Consider the following 15,089-nt stretch of genomic DNA (forward strand, 5'->3'; position numbering starts at 1 on the left):
GTTGGTGACCCCTGTTCTAGATCATCAATCATGCCTCTCGCTTTGCAACGATTATGAGTCATTCTTCATCTAAATGGGAACATATGAACATCCTAGCAGTCGGCATTTTAATGTCAGCAGAACTTAAACAGTAAGTGATGTTTTATAATTTGTGTTGAGTCTGCAGTGAGTAATAATCAGTGATGTTAAAAAAATGTGAACGTTGTGATGCCTTTTTTTAAATCAGTTTGCCGCTTTTTTTCAAAATCATTAAAATACGTAAATATTACATGTTGTTATAAAAATGCTGGTTACTACATTACATATATACTTACAGCATGTATATACAACCTTAATGGAGGTGTTTGGATGTTTTTTAAGAGCTTTATTGGCAGAATAGAGCGACTCCCAAAGGCTCCATTGTAAGCAGACTTTTGATCGAATGTATTTAATATTTTGAATGCATGAAAAAAATACATCAGGTTACGTCTTTCATAATGATTGTGAACAATATGAAAAATTCCCAAAAAAGTGCAGTTCCCCTTTAAAGTCGGTTTCGACATAAAAATGTATTCAATAATGGTAAAGTTAATGTTAAATAGTCATTAAGAGGTTTTTCATTTATATGTATTTCACATAGTTTTTTGCATGTAAAACTATAATTTTTCTGTGTAAAATGTGTTTGCGCTCATATTTTTGGGTGTCTGGAGCAGTTTAATTGAATTTACACTTATTTCTTGAAAGAACCATTTTTGTGACATTCAGTTTTCCTCTGATCTTTTTGGACCAAATTACCAACAAAAACTTAGAAGGACTGTTTATTTGTCCATTATATTTCTAAATAGGGACACTGCAATAATTGGTCAACCAAAAATGGACGGACAGTGTTTTCTTTCTTCAAATATGACTTGGTTAATTCACCACTGACTGCCATGTGTCTCTTGGTGGTCGCCAGCTGTTTCCTTGCAGCTGCCCTAAGGCTCTTCCACCCTCACTGCACACCTTCGCACACACGCAAGCGCATACCAACAAGAAGATGATTGCTGCCTGGCGGAGCTACAAGCGCTATAGCCTGTAGATGAACTGTAATTTACATACTGTATAATCTTTAGATCATACCGACAATTTGTTACAAGAAAATGCCCCATGATTAGCATAAAGACCCTTTTTTGTTATTATGTAAGACTGTTATCTCGAACTGGAAAGCTTTTTTCAATGCTTTTTTCAATGATTATTCAACATTTGTCACAGATTATTTTACAGTAGGGTGTTTTTTCCAACGAGGGGGGATTCCGACCAACTTCTGTAACTCGAAATAATGACTGTATTTCCACCTTGAAAACGCGCTTCTGTCCGCCCTCCATTGTTGTTTACTTTTCATCCTCATGCTAAAACGTGATTTGACAGGCAGGAAAAAAATTACATTTATTTTTACGAGGGAAAACAATTAATTAAATAAATAGTAATGCACAGTGACTTGGATTAAATAAACTTTAATATGACTACTGGTTTAGAAACAGTAACGTGTTATATTTGTCGTTAATGAGTAAGTAACAGCGCATCAGTGCTTATGTTGCAGCTATTTAAAATAGGTTTGTCACTTTCTTCTGGCCCAAAATAAATTGGCCCTTTGAAACATATCTTTGTCTTTGTGTGTTGTATGTAGACCACATTGCTAAGCAGAGTTCAGTGGTGCAAATGCATGTCAAGTTGATCAACAGTGTATTATTTTCCATTGTAATACCTATACTGAAATGAAGGCTAAAAGGCCATTAATGGGAGCCTTAAAAAAATAAGTAACTAAATAGTTACTTTTCACAGTAACACGTTACTTTATGGTGACTTTTGAAATAAATTAACTAGTAACTGTAACTAGTTACTGGTTTTCAGTAACTAACCCAACACTGCTTATTTAATGCTACTTGAAAACATGACGGACTCGATTACACCATTCATAAATATGCGACAAAAGCCATGGCTTATTGACACTCAAAAACAGAAAAAAGGCTAATCTTCCTGCTTTGCTGAGGACTTCTAAGAGAGGTTGGTGTGGCTCGGTTGGTAGAGCACAGAGAGTGTGAGGGTTCCAGGTTTTATACCAGCTTCCCCCATCCTAGTCACGTCCGTTGTGTCCTTGGCAAGACACTTCACCTATGCTCCTGATAGGTTGTGGTTGGGGCCCTGCATGGCAGCTCCCGCCATCATTGTGTGAATGGTTGACTGTGAAAATGGTGTGAAAGCGCTTTGAGTATCTTGAATAAGAATCAAAAGTACTTCATTAATCCCATATAATGCCAACTTCCGACGCCCATAACAAAACAGTTGAGAAACAGTTAAACGCTAGGGCGGGGGTGGTGGGAAAAAAAAATCAGTGTAAGCCCGGGCCCCTGGAGAGGGGGTCCAGACTGAGGCCAAAGGAAAAAAAACCTATAGCCATAGCACACATTAAACATCAAAGAACACAAAGGACATTAAAGACATTAAAAGAGCAGAGCTGATGCAACCAGCCATTTCTACATACAGCTACAAAAGTAAAAAGAAACAAAAAAACATATACACTGTGGTGGTGTCTGCGGTTTTCCACGCCATCGTCTGCTGGGGTGGGGGAAGTCTGGCCAGAGACAGGAGCAAACCCAACAGAGTAACCAAGATAGCCGACTCCACCCTCGGCCACCCACCAACTCTCGGCCAGCGTCCAGTCCGCATTGATGAGTGAGGATGCGTCTAAGGAGACCGAGCTGTCCGATACCTCTTATTCAGCCAAGACACTGTGGAACTTGTCCGTCGCGGCGCTCAGCGCCATCTCCGCAGCCCTGTCTCTTCCTTCGCATTTCCTCCAGTCTCTCCAAACGGACTTTAGTGTGGCAGAGACCCAGCAGCTAGTCTCCATGGCATATAGGCTCCCGGGAGGCAGATCCAGAAGTTAACATAAAAAAGCACGAATGTCCCACCCCTTGTCCCACAGTCCCAAAGGGACACGGACCAAAAGGCAAAAATAAAAAACACATAAAAACAAGAGGGAGACACCAGGAACACAAAAGGATGACATAAGAACACAGAGCTGCCACAAGCAGTCACTACTGCGGCGACATCTTGGAAAAAAAGGAGGTTGAAGGTTGGAAAGTGTATAAAAGTGTAATCCATTTGAAGAGGAACATTGTCACAATTTCTGAAGGGTTAAAACCAATAAAAATCAGTTCCCAGTGGCTTATTTTATATTTCGAAGTTTTTCTCAAAATTTTACCCATCACGCAATATCCCGAAAAACGGCTTCAAAGTGCCTGATTTAACCGTCGTTGTATCCACCCGTCCATTATCCTGTGATGTCACAGCGTGACCACACAGAAACAAACATGGCGGATAGCACAGAAAGGTATAGCGATATTAGCTCGGATTCAGACTCGGATTTCAGCGCTGTAAGCGATTCAACAGATTACGCATGTATTGAAACAGATGGTTGGAGTGTGGAAGCAGGTACCGAAAACAAAAATAAAGAAGAAACATAAGCTTTTCAGCCATATCACGACAGACAGCGGCACGGGAGGAAACGCGGACGAATTCGGCGATCGCCTTCTAACCAACGATTGGTATGTGTTTGTTTGGCATTAAATGTGTGTGGAGGGAAAGGCTGGATGCAAATATAGCTACAAATGAGGCATAATGATGCAATATGTACATACAGCTAGCCTAAATAGCATGTTAGCATTGATTAGCTTGCAGTCATGCCGTGACCAAATATGTCTGATTAGCACACTCCACATAAGTCAATAACATCAACAAAACTCACCTTTGGGACTTCGGTGACTTTATCGTTGGAAATGCATCTGCTTTGAGTGTCGCAGGATTTCCACACATTCTTGCCATCTCTGTGCCATCTCTGTCATAGCATAGCTGTCGTCGGTACAGTGTGCAGAACAAACGAGGGACTTTCGCATCTTTTGACCACTGGTGCAACTTGAATCCATCTCTGTTCGTGTTGTTACACCCTCCGACAACACACCGACGAGGCATGATGTCTCCAAGGTACGGGAAAACAGTCCAAAAAACGGAAAATAACAGAGCCGATTTGACTTGGTGTGTTTAATGTGTTTTAGAAAATGGCTGATCGCTTCACGGTGTGACGTCACGGGTGAAAGGTCATCGCTCCGACAGGTGAACAATTGAAAGGCGTTTAAATCGCCAAATTCATCCTTTTATACTTTGGAAATCGGTTAAAAAAACATATGGTCTTTTTTCTGCAACATCAAGGTATATATTACGCTTACATAGGTCTGGTGATAATGTTCCCCTTTAAGAGACTGGCTAACCAATTACCAAAAAACTGTTAAAACAGCCCACCCGAAAGGGAATAAGCGGTAAGAAATGGATGGATGGATGGAAGGATGGATGTTAAAACAGCAAAATCAAAACATGTCTAACCTTGATTAAACTCAGGGAATTCTATTGATCGTAACTGGACTCTAGTTTGTTTTAGAAAAAAATTTGCCTCTCATCTAAAGAATAGGCTTCATCAGTTTGGTCAGATCTAGTCTAGCGGCTGGTGCCAAAATCCCAAATATTTATACTTCAAAACCAGGAGGATGTGCCTGTTTCTCCCCTATTGTTTTGAGATTTTTTTTTTTTGATGCAAACGAGCAATCCTATTGTCAAGAGTGGCAGTAACATCACTGGGCAAGGTTGAAAACATCACCATCCTGCCAGCTGATAAGGGGAGAAGCACAGTAATTCTCAACACAACTGACTTCTAAAACCAGTTGCTTACATTCCTCAAAGACTCCTAACACATATGGCACCCCCGACTGGGGTAAAACCTAGACAAGTCGCCAGATAGACAGACAACATTCACACTCACATTCACACATGAGGGCCAATTTAGTGTTGGACAGACAGACAAACCCCAACACATCGTTAACCACCAACTACCAATCTAGAAATGGTCGTGTTAAGGCTCCTCCTTGGCTTTTACATAATCAGCATCGGTGTACATCATGTCAAGGTGGCTGTAGACACTGCAGAGGAAGGATCTGCTTTTAATGTACCCATGTTACTGCAGAGGAAGGATTTGTTTTTTATGTACCCATGTTACGCTCAGGCACGAGTGCATGTCACAGTCCATCAGCTGACCCGAGCGCTGTGACTGGCAAAAAATTACACTCCAATTCAAGTTTCTTGTGGACTTGCAAGCGCGCTATATGCATATAGCAGATCCAGCCAGCTTTATGAATAATGGAGCAGGGTGTATGCAGGCTTGCTTTAGAGGGTGCTATGCGACTGTACTGGAAATGTGTGCATATGTACGGCCTCTATGATTAATTGAGTAGGTTTAGGGAATTTGAAAAGAAGGGAGACATTCGTGTGACGTCGTTCTATGACTTTTAGTTAATGTACATCTCTGGATTCGACTCTGCTTCATTCTCAGCTTGTGATTTTCTGCAGTTAGCTCACGTGTTTGCAAAGTAAAACTGGAGCAGATAAATTTAGTCAACGGCTAAATGAAAATTCAGTCAGCCGTTTGCTTCCAATTAGTCTGCAACAACATTTTACAACATGAACAACGTTACACTTTTGCGACACGTTTTTACCCATGACAACATTTACTGTCGCAGCAATACCGATGTTTAGCACACCCTGGAGAGATCTATAGAGAAAATGGATACTGCAATGGTAGGGAGGGATAACTAAATATTTATTTTCTGTAGCAGTTAGCTCTCTAAATAGTAATGTCTTCCCTTTAAGTACATAAATTTTGACGATCACGTGAAAAACAATCAACTCACACCGCATTTGACGGTGTAATATAACCCGGTTTACTACTACTAGTGTTTGCCAGCACTGTTCAATTTATGTTGTTGATGCTCTCAGCCCACATCCCCTCCATGTTTCATCCAGCTCAATCCCATGAGCATAAAGGAAGAAAACTATTATCGTCATAAATGAAAACCAAACCAATTGATGGATCGAATCAGCATAAACCCTATACAACTACATTGCGTACCTTCTCATGTGTCTCATGAATGACAATAAAGTTATTTGAACCCTTTAATTTAGCAATGACGATGTTTAAGCTGCCGCAATCCCTAGGATTTGTTGTTGCGTCAACAACACCTGCCGAGCATTAACAGCGGTAAATTGTTTTTACCTGCTTTAAATCATAAAATGTGCAATAATAAATAAACAAATATCACTGAACAATTTAGAAGTAATTTAAAAACTATTAGTTTCTTTGGTGTAAGAGAGGAATTGTGTAGATTTTTTGTGCTTGAGGTGGCCTCTTACACAATACAGTAGAACTGTTTGTGTTATTTTGCTGGCGGACTCACAGAAACAGAATAAGAAACAACAGAAGAATAAGTGTTTGTTACATTTTAACACAAGTGTAGATTAAACATGTTCAAAGAGAAACTAACCAGATATTACATTAAATGAACAAGTGAAGCAATTTTCCATCCATCCATCCATCTTGTGCAGGTGTCAATCTCAGGGTCCGGGGGCCCGATCTGGACCGCCACATCATTGTATGTGGCCCACGAAAGCCCGGGAAACTAATTATTTAGATTTTTGATAGGGAAAAATGTGTGTCTTCTAACTATAATATCTAATCATGCCAAATATTACATCATTATATAGTGTATTACAAAAATAGGTTAGTAAAGATAACATTATTTTGTAAATGAAAAAAATCTAACAACCGAGTGCATAGGCAATGGTGTAATAATATGAGGGTATCACTGGTAAACATTTAGATCAATGCTGTCAAATGATATTTATCTTTTTAAAATCAGTTCAATTTGATTTTGATTCATCACAGGTTATTGCCCACACGCATAATTTCAATTAATTTTTAAAAAGCGGCCCTCTGAAGGGAGCCATTACTACTATGTGGCCCTCAATGAAAACAAGTTTAACACCCTTGTTTTACCAATTGTTCCTCATAATTTTGACAAAGTAATTATACAATATGTTACTGCATATGTCAACAATCAAATTAGGAGCTTTTGTAACCCATTTGCTTACTTACTACTAAAAGACAAATATGTATACCACCAGGTATGTTCACTATGTTACATAACGCCATTTTATTTCAGTGTCCTAAAATTGTTCTTTGCGTGCATTAAGAACCATATGTTGACTGTATCGTAAGATTTTATCTTAAAATAAAACCAATGATAATACAAAATGTTTGTGGTGCCCTTTATTTTAAAAATTATTAAAGTTTTAAAAAGTACATCGAATTAAATTCAGATACCGTTACTAATACCACAGTATTGGTATCTGGACAACACTACCACCTTGCTGTGATTTCAAAATGTAGCCAGACTGCAACACCCTACAAACAGGGGCATCCAAAACTGCAGTGCATGCAACCTCATGCCAAAATTGCACAAATATTATGATTTGAGGCTTTGGTATCGTTTAAGATGAGTGACCAACGTTATAATAACATTTTAAGTCAGAACATACAAAATTCACCATAGTTCCCCTTTAAAACAATGCTGTTATAGAAGATACAAATAATTCCTTGGAGGGGCGGTTGGAAATCGATCCATCAATCCATCTTCTACCGCTTGTCGCGATCGGGATCGAGGGGGTTGCTGGAGCCTATCTCAGCTGCAATTGGGCGGAAGGCGGTGTACACCCTGGACAAGTCGCCACTTCATCGCAGGGCCATCACAGACAGACAACAATTGGTTATTTGTACAGTATTTGTAATTATTTCCTAGAAAGGTATTTCGCGAATTGAGACTGACCCTTCCTGCTCCTTTTGTCAGCTGCTGAGGAGCCCAAAGGGAGGCGGTGGCGAGAGGAGATGCGTTGCATTATCACACTTGCTTTGATCCTCTTTAGGTCTTTTACATCTTTAATGCCTACCAGACTCACGGCGCACCTCCCAGATTAACGGCGCACCGCACCAGCCCCTTCTCTGACAATTCTCCTCTCAGCCATGCCTGTATGGGCTCCAGTCACCATGCCATCCTAAGCGCACAAGGTGCAACGGGTCAATAAAAGACATGCGATCAGGTCTCACTGAGACTGACTTGCTTTTGTAAAAGTAATACGGTACATGTCAGTGTGTGCATTTGAAATGCAGCCTGTGGTGAAAGTACAGTACTTGTAATGTACTTTTTTATTTATGCAGTATCGTTCTCTCACTTCTTAACATGCAGTCCTTTATTGTTGAGAAGGTATCCAAAATAAATACCTCTGCGTAAGAAAAGGGCACACTCCCACAATAGCTAACTTTATTAGTTTACAGTAATAAAGATGCAATGCATGGCGCCGTACTTTGTCTTGCAACACATTATTTGTCTGATTGCCTTTGTTTTGACACTTCTGCAGGCAACTTCCCTTTCACTTACTTTTCCCGTTTGTCCTTTTTCATTTTGGCAGTGTCAAGTGTTCATTTTCTTGAAAAGATTTCAGAAATATAACGTTGCACACAGAGGGTTATTTGGCTGTGCATGGGACAGGATTGATGCAATTCAGTCTTGGAAATATTATTTTATTTATATTTGCTGTTCTATAGCTGGAGGGGAAAAAGCTCTGTTATTCCCTTTTGCACAAAGGGTAGAAAAGCAACGGTAACAACAATGCACTGACTTGCTGTCTTTGCAAACAATAGAGGTAAGTTCAAATGTTGGTAAAATAGCAGACATCATAAGAATTCAAAGATTGTTCCCCTTATAAGCCTCGGTACACACTGCTCAGATGAAATATATACAGATATTACATACAGAAATGCATAGGTATTAATATAGCAATTGTGCAATCTCAATTTTTCTTGTAATTTGCAGTTATTGCACTATGCACCACCAATCATGTCATTTCCTCAAGATCCTATATTACAGTGGAACCCTGATTTACAGAATTACAGTATTCACGTATTTTCTGGACTATAAGCCGCTACTTTTTTTCCTATGCGTTCTATCCTGCGGCTTATAAATGGTGCGGTTAGTTTAAGGATTTTTCTTCACCAACGGACATAATGTGTAATTAAAAAATAATTTTCATAAATCAATGACAGAGGGACTAAAATGAGTGTTATTATTTGCGCTATGGCTTCATCTTTTGGACAACTTTGCTCACTGTAGGTGCTACAGTATTTTCTTCTGTTTAGTATGAGGGCTATCTACTCATCATCCATAGCTTTGTTACTCATATGGTTTCTTCACTGATCACTTTAACCAACGTTTGTAAGTTTTACAAAATAACTAAACAATCATACATACTCGACCGTCACAAGTTTGGAATTAGTGTTTTCCTGCATATTTGTATGTGCTTTGTAACCAAGATAGCGTTGTTAGCATGATCTAATACACTAACACTTTTACAAGTGTCTATTGTTAATATTATTCGCTTAGAATGGCATTCTTTTTGTATTGTTTCCAGTTCACAAATACCTAAGTAAATTCACCAAAATGTCCCTGTGGAGTTATTAACTCTGTTTTGTTGTTTGGACAGCTAGCTAGCTTCCGGAGCTAGGGGTTCTATGATGATGACCTCATTTTTGTTTGGTTATCTGTTATACTGCCTTGTTATAGGCACCATTTGGAAAAGATGATAGTATGTAAATAAAAATTTACAGAATCTTTTTTTGTAAATACCTCATTTTACAAATCAAAAACCCCATTTCCATATGAGTTGGAAAATTGTGTTAGATGTAAATATAAATGGAATACAATGATTTGCAAATCATTTTCAACCCATATTCAGTTGAATATGCTACAAAGACAACATATTTGATGTTCAAACTGATAAACATTTTTTTATTTTTGCAAATAGTCATTAACTTTAGAATTTGATCCGAGCAACACATGACAAAGAAGTTGGGAAAGGTGGCAATAAATACTGATAAAGTTGAAGAATGCCTATCAAACACTTATTTGGAACATCGCACAGGTGTGCAGGCTAATTAGGAACAGGTGGGTGCCATGATTGGGTATAAAAACAGCTTCCCAAAAAATGCTCAGTCTTTTACAAGAAAGGATGGGGCGAGGTACACCCCTTTGTCCACAACTGCGTGTGCAAAGAGTCAAACAGTTTAAGGACGTTTCTCAAAGTGCAATTGCAAGAAATTTAGGGATTTCAACATCTATGGTCCATAATATCATCAAAAGGTTCAGAGAATCTGGAGAAATCACCGGAAACCAGAGTTGAATGACCGTGCCCTTCGATCCCACAGACGGTACTGTATCAAAAACCGACATCAATCTCTAAAGGACATCACCATATGGGCTTAGCAACACTTTAGAAAATCAGTGTCACTAAATACAGTTTGTCGCTACATCTGTAAGTGCAAGTTAAAGCTCTACTATGCAAAGCGAAAGCCATTTATCAACAACATCCAGAAACGCCGCCGGCTTCTCTGGGCCCGAGATCATCTAAGATGGACTGATGCAAAGTGGAAAAGTGTTCTTAGGTCTGACGAGTCCACATTTAGAATTGTTTTTGGAAATATTTGACAATGTGTCATCCGTACCAAAGGGGAAGTGAACCATCCAGACTGTTATCGACGCAGAGTTCAAAAGCCAGCATCTGTAATGGTATGGGGGTGCATTAGTGCACAAGGCATGGGTAGCTTACACATCTGTTAAGGCACATACAGGTTGCTGGTACATACAGGTTTTGGAACAACATATGTGTTGTGTTTGTTGTCTTCTACCTGCCTTCTCTATTGGTTTGTCAGTTTCTTTCCCCAGTCTCTTCGTCCCCAACGAGGCACACCTGCTGCTAATCACTTCCTGGTAGCATTTTAGCGCGTCTCCGCCAGCTGGTCCCTGCCGGTTATTGTTCCTGAACTCCACTCTGACATGTGCTTCCATGATTCTGCTTCCCTGGTATGCGGCCTTCGCATATTCCTGTAATTTTGACCTCTTTGTGTTTTGGTTTCTTAGCCACTTTGCTTTGAGAGGACCAGTTTTTGCCACGCTGCGTGTGTCTTGGCCTTTGCTCTGCCAACCTCTGAAAGAGATTACTTTTGTTACGTTTCCCATGGTGTGTACCATTTTTGAACGTATTAAATATTTTAATTTTTTATCGCAAACCTTGCCTCCATCCTTGAACTTAAACTCCACAATATGCTGCCATCTAAGCGCCGTCTTTTTCATGGACGCCCCTGCTTATTTCAGCAAGACAATGCCAAGCCACATTCACCACATGTTATAACAGCCTGGCTTCGTAAAAAAAGAGTGCGGGTACTTTCCTGGCCCGCCTGCAATCTAGACCTGTCTCCCATCGAAAATGTGTGGCGCATTATGAAGCATAAAATATGACAGGGGAGACCCCGGACTGTTGAACGACTGAAGCTCTACATAAAAAACAAGAATGGGAAAGAATTCCATTTCAAAGCTTAAACAATTAGTGTCCTCAGTTCCCAAACATTTATTGAGTGTTGTTAAAAGAAAAGGTGATGTAACACAGTGGTGAACATGCCCTTTCCCAACTACTTTGGCACATGTTGCAGCCATGAAATTCAAATTTAATTATTATTTGCGAAAAAAAAATTAAGTTTATGAGTTTGAACATCAAATATCTTGTCTTTGTAGTGCATTCAATTGAATATGGGTTGAAAAGTATTTGCAAATCATTGTATTCCGTTTATATTTACATTTAACACAATTTCCCAACTCAAAAGGAAACGGGGTTTGTATATATCTGCGGCTTATAGTCCGGTGCGTCTAATATATGAAACAATAGTTTTTCGTCTGAAATTTAGTGGGTGAGGCATATATACAGTGGGGCAAAAAAGTATTTAGTCAGCCACTTAAAATGATGACAGAGGTCTGTAATTTTCATCATAGGTACACTTCAACTGTGAGAGACAGAATGTGAAAAAAAATCCAGGAATTCACATTGTAGGAATTTTAAAGAATTTATTTGTAAATTATGGTGGAAAATAGGTATTTGGTCAATAACAAAAATTAAACTCAATACTTTGTAATATAACCTTTGTTGGAAATAAAAGTTCAAACGATTACTATAGGTCTTTACCAGGTTTCCACACACAGTAGCTGGTATTTTGGCCCATCCCTCTATGCAGATCTTCTCGAGAGCAGTTATGTTTTGGGGCTGTCGCCGAGCAACAAGGACTTTCAACTCCCTCCACAGATTTTCTATGGGGTTGAGGTCTGGAGACTGGCTAGGCCACTCCGAGACTTTCAAATGCTTCTTACGGAGCCACTCCTTGAGTTGCCCGGGCGGTGTGTTTGGGATCATTGTCATGCTGGAAGACCCAGCCACGTTTCATCTTCAAAGCTCTCACTGATGGAAGGAGGTTTTGGCTCAAAATCTCACGATATATGACCCCATTCGTTCTTTCCTTAACACGGATCAGTCGTCCTGTCCCCTTAGCAGAAAAAAAGCCCCAAAGCATGATGTTTCCACCCCCATGCTTCACAGTAGGTATGGTATTCTTTGGATGCAACTCAGTATTCTTCTTCCTCCAAACACAAAGAGTTGAGTTTATACCAAAAAGTTCTATTTTGGTTTCATCTAACCACACGACCTTCTCCCAATCCTCTGCTGTATCATCCTCGTACTCTCTGGCAAACTTCAGACGGGCCTGGACATGCACTGGCTTAGGCAGGGGGACACGTTTGGCACTGCAGGATTTGATTCCCTGTCGGCGTAGTGTGTTACTGATGGTAACCCTTGTTAATTTGGTCCCAGCTCTCTGCAGGTCATTCAGCAGCCCCCCATGTGGTTCTGGGATTTTAGCTCACTGTTCTCATGATCATTTTGACCCCACTGGATGAGATCTTGCGTGGAGCCCCAGATCGAGGGAGATTACCAGTGGTCTTGTATGTCTTCTATTTTCTAATAATTGCTCTCCCACAGTTGATTTTTTCACACCAAGCTGCTTGCCTATTGTAGGTTCACTCTTCCCAGTCTTGTGCAGGTCTACAATTATTTTCCTGGTGTCCTTCGACAGCTCGTTGGTCTTGGCCATAGTGGAGTTTGGAGTCTGACTGTTTGAGGCTGTGGACAGGTGTCTTTTATAAGATAACGAGTTCAAACAGGTTCCATTAATACAGGTAACGAGTGGAGGACAGAAGAGCTTCTTAAAGAAGAAGTTACAGGTCTGTGAGAGCCAGAGATCGTCCTTGTTTGAAGTGACCAAATACTTATTTTCCACCATAATTTACAAATAAATAATTTAAAATTTCTACAATTTGAATTCCTGAATCTTTTTTTTCACATTCTGTCTCTCACAGTTTAAGTGTACATATGATAAAAGTTACAGACCTCTGTCATCATTTTAAGTGTGAGAACTTGCTCAATCGGTGGCTGACTAAATACTTTTTCGCCCCACTGTACTAGTGCGCACTATAGTCCGGAAAATATGGTAATTGGTTATTTAAGAGTGTTCGTAAATTTGAAAAGTTCATATCTTAGAACAAATTTCCCCACAAGAAACTATGTAAATATTAATCATGGGTTTTAGCCTTAATACATTTCCATATTTTAGCAAAGATAAGTATACTTTGAACACAATATAAAGTGCTATACAGTAATGTATATCAAACAAACATAATCATGGAGTAATAGATACATTTTTTATTTAATAACACAAACAAATAGCTGAACTGTCCTTTCAGCCCACAAGCATGTGGTGCACTCACAGTTTGAAATCACAAAAGTCCCTAACTTCAACAGCCAGGTTAATGCAATGATTAGGAATAAGAAATAAAATCCACTTTAGTTTGTCAATTAATCTTCTGGGCATACAGCGGTAGAGCGGGAGATAGGGAGGTGGCACTTTCCGAATGTTCCAAACAGATCTCTTTTCCATTTCTTTCTTTGGACTCATACTGAACTAGCAAATCTAGAAACATGTTGCAAAAAGGCTAGAAAACACATAGAACGCACACAAGGTAGCACAGCAGCTAACAGCAGTACCGCTGCGCTGACAAACAATGTGCACTGGAGATTGTTTAGCGAGTCCACAATGAATGTGCTGCCGGGGACAAAATGGCTGTGCTGCGAGACAAGCAATGGGTTTATTAAACATTAAATTAACCAATCATCGATCAACATTTATCTATACAACCCATAATCTATAAGTACTTCAAAGGGCTTCACTAACCACAACGACATCCGACATCCGGGCAAGAAAAAACTCAATGTGACAATGAGAAACTTTGGGAGTGACCAAGGTTTCTCATTGTCCCATTGACCTTGCTCCACCCACACACGCACCCCTCGGTGACCAGGTACAATGGATGCTGAGTGGGTACCAATAATAATGTGAGAGTCCAGCATGTAGACAAGTCAGTAGTGCAGAGACGTCACCAACTGCACAGAGGAGTGGTCTGCCCCCGGTCCCAACATGGAACAGCTCGCGCTTCCTCCATTGAAACTGACACCTGATAATCCGTTCACGCAGGAGAGGAGGGAAAAGCAGAAACGGTAAAGGCAGGGCAACTGGTCTAAAAAAGGGTCTGTTTAAAGGCTAGAGTTTTAAGATGGGACTTAAATGCCTCTACTGAGGCAGCATCTCTAACTGTTACCGGTAGGGCATTCCAGAATACTGGAGCCCGAATGGATAAACGCTCTGGAGCCCGCAGTCCTTTTTTGGGGCTTTGGGAATCACTAATAAGCTGGAGTTCTTAAAACGCAGATATCAGGCCGGGAAATATGGTACAATACAATCAGCAAGATAGGATGGAGGTAGACCGTTTACTATATTGAGACATAGTCCATACACCAAAATATACTTTTATTCAGCCCGTGGTTTGTAAATCAAAATGTTTGTACATTGAGGGGTTCGTAATTAGAGCCTCCACTGTATAGTGGTGAAAAACACTGTATTGTGTTGTATTTCTCGTGTAGATGAAAAATAAGTGTTCATCTTCTTCTTCCCATGCTGTAGAAGTTAATGGTGTTGTCCCGGGATGCTTTATGAACACTTTTCCCCGTGACACTGATTGATTGCGAGCCCAAGTGTTTGTGATGTTTGCCTGCATCTCGTCCAGTGGGGCTTTGCACTTTGTGCTGCCAATTAGACCTCGTCTGAAGTCAACTGAACACAGCCCTATAGGTGCTTTCACTTTCTCTTTTAAGATGTTCTATATTTAGTCCCCCCTCCCTCCTTTTAATTTCCACTCAATCAG

The 15,089-nt window shown here is 40.0% G+C and overlaps 1 protein-coding gene across 2 annotated transcripts in view; it reads left to right on the forward strand.

Annotated features, from left to right (window-relative positions):
• tex264a (testis expressed 264, ER-phagy receptor a) overlaps window positions 1-15,089 on the forward strand; it is a 200,441-nt gene that overhangs the window by 72,403 nt on the left and 112,949 nt on the right. Inside the window, exons 3-4 of one of the 2 annotated variants that reach the window (XM_061922687.1) lie at window positions 3,866-4,002; window positions 4,074-4,131. The exons of the other annotated variant lie outside the window; for it this stretch is intronic. Coding sequence (XP_061778671.1) covers window positions 3,866-4,002; window positions 4,074-4,131 — 195 coding nt within the window. The remainder of the gene's footprint in view (window positions 1-3,865; window positions 4,003-4,073; window positions 4,132-15,089) is intronic. 2 annotated transcript variants of the gene reach the window in all.

This window comes from Nerophis ophidion, linkage group LG16, assembly GCF_033978795.1.
Source record: "Nerophis ophidion isolate RoL-2023_Sa linkage group LG16, RoL_Noph_v1.0, whole genome shotgun sequence".
Taxonomy (NCBI): domain Eukaryota; kingdom Metazoa; phylum Chordata; class Actinopteri; order Syngnathiformes; family Syngnathidae; genus Nerophis; species Nerophis ophidion.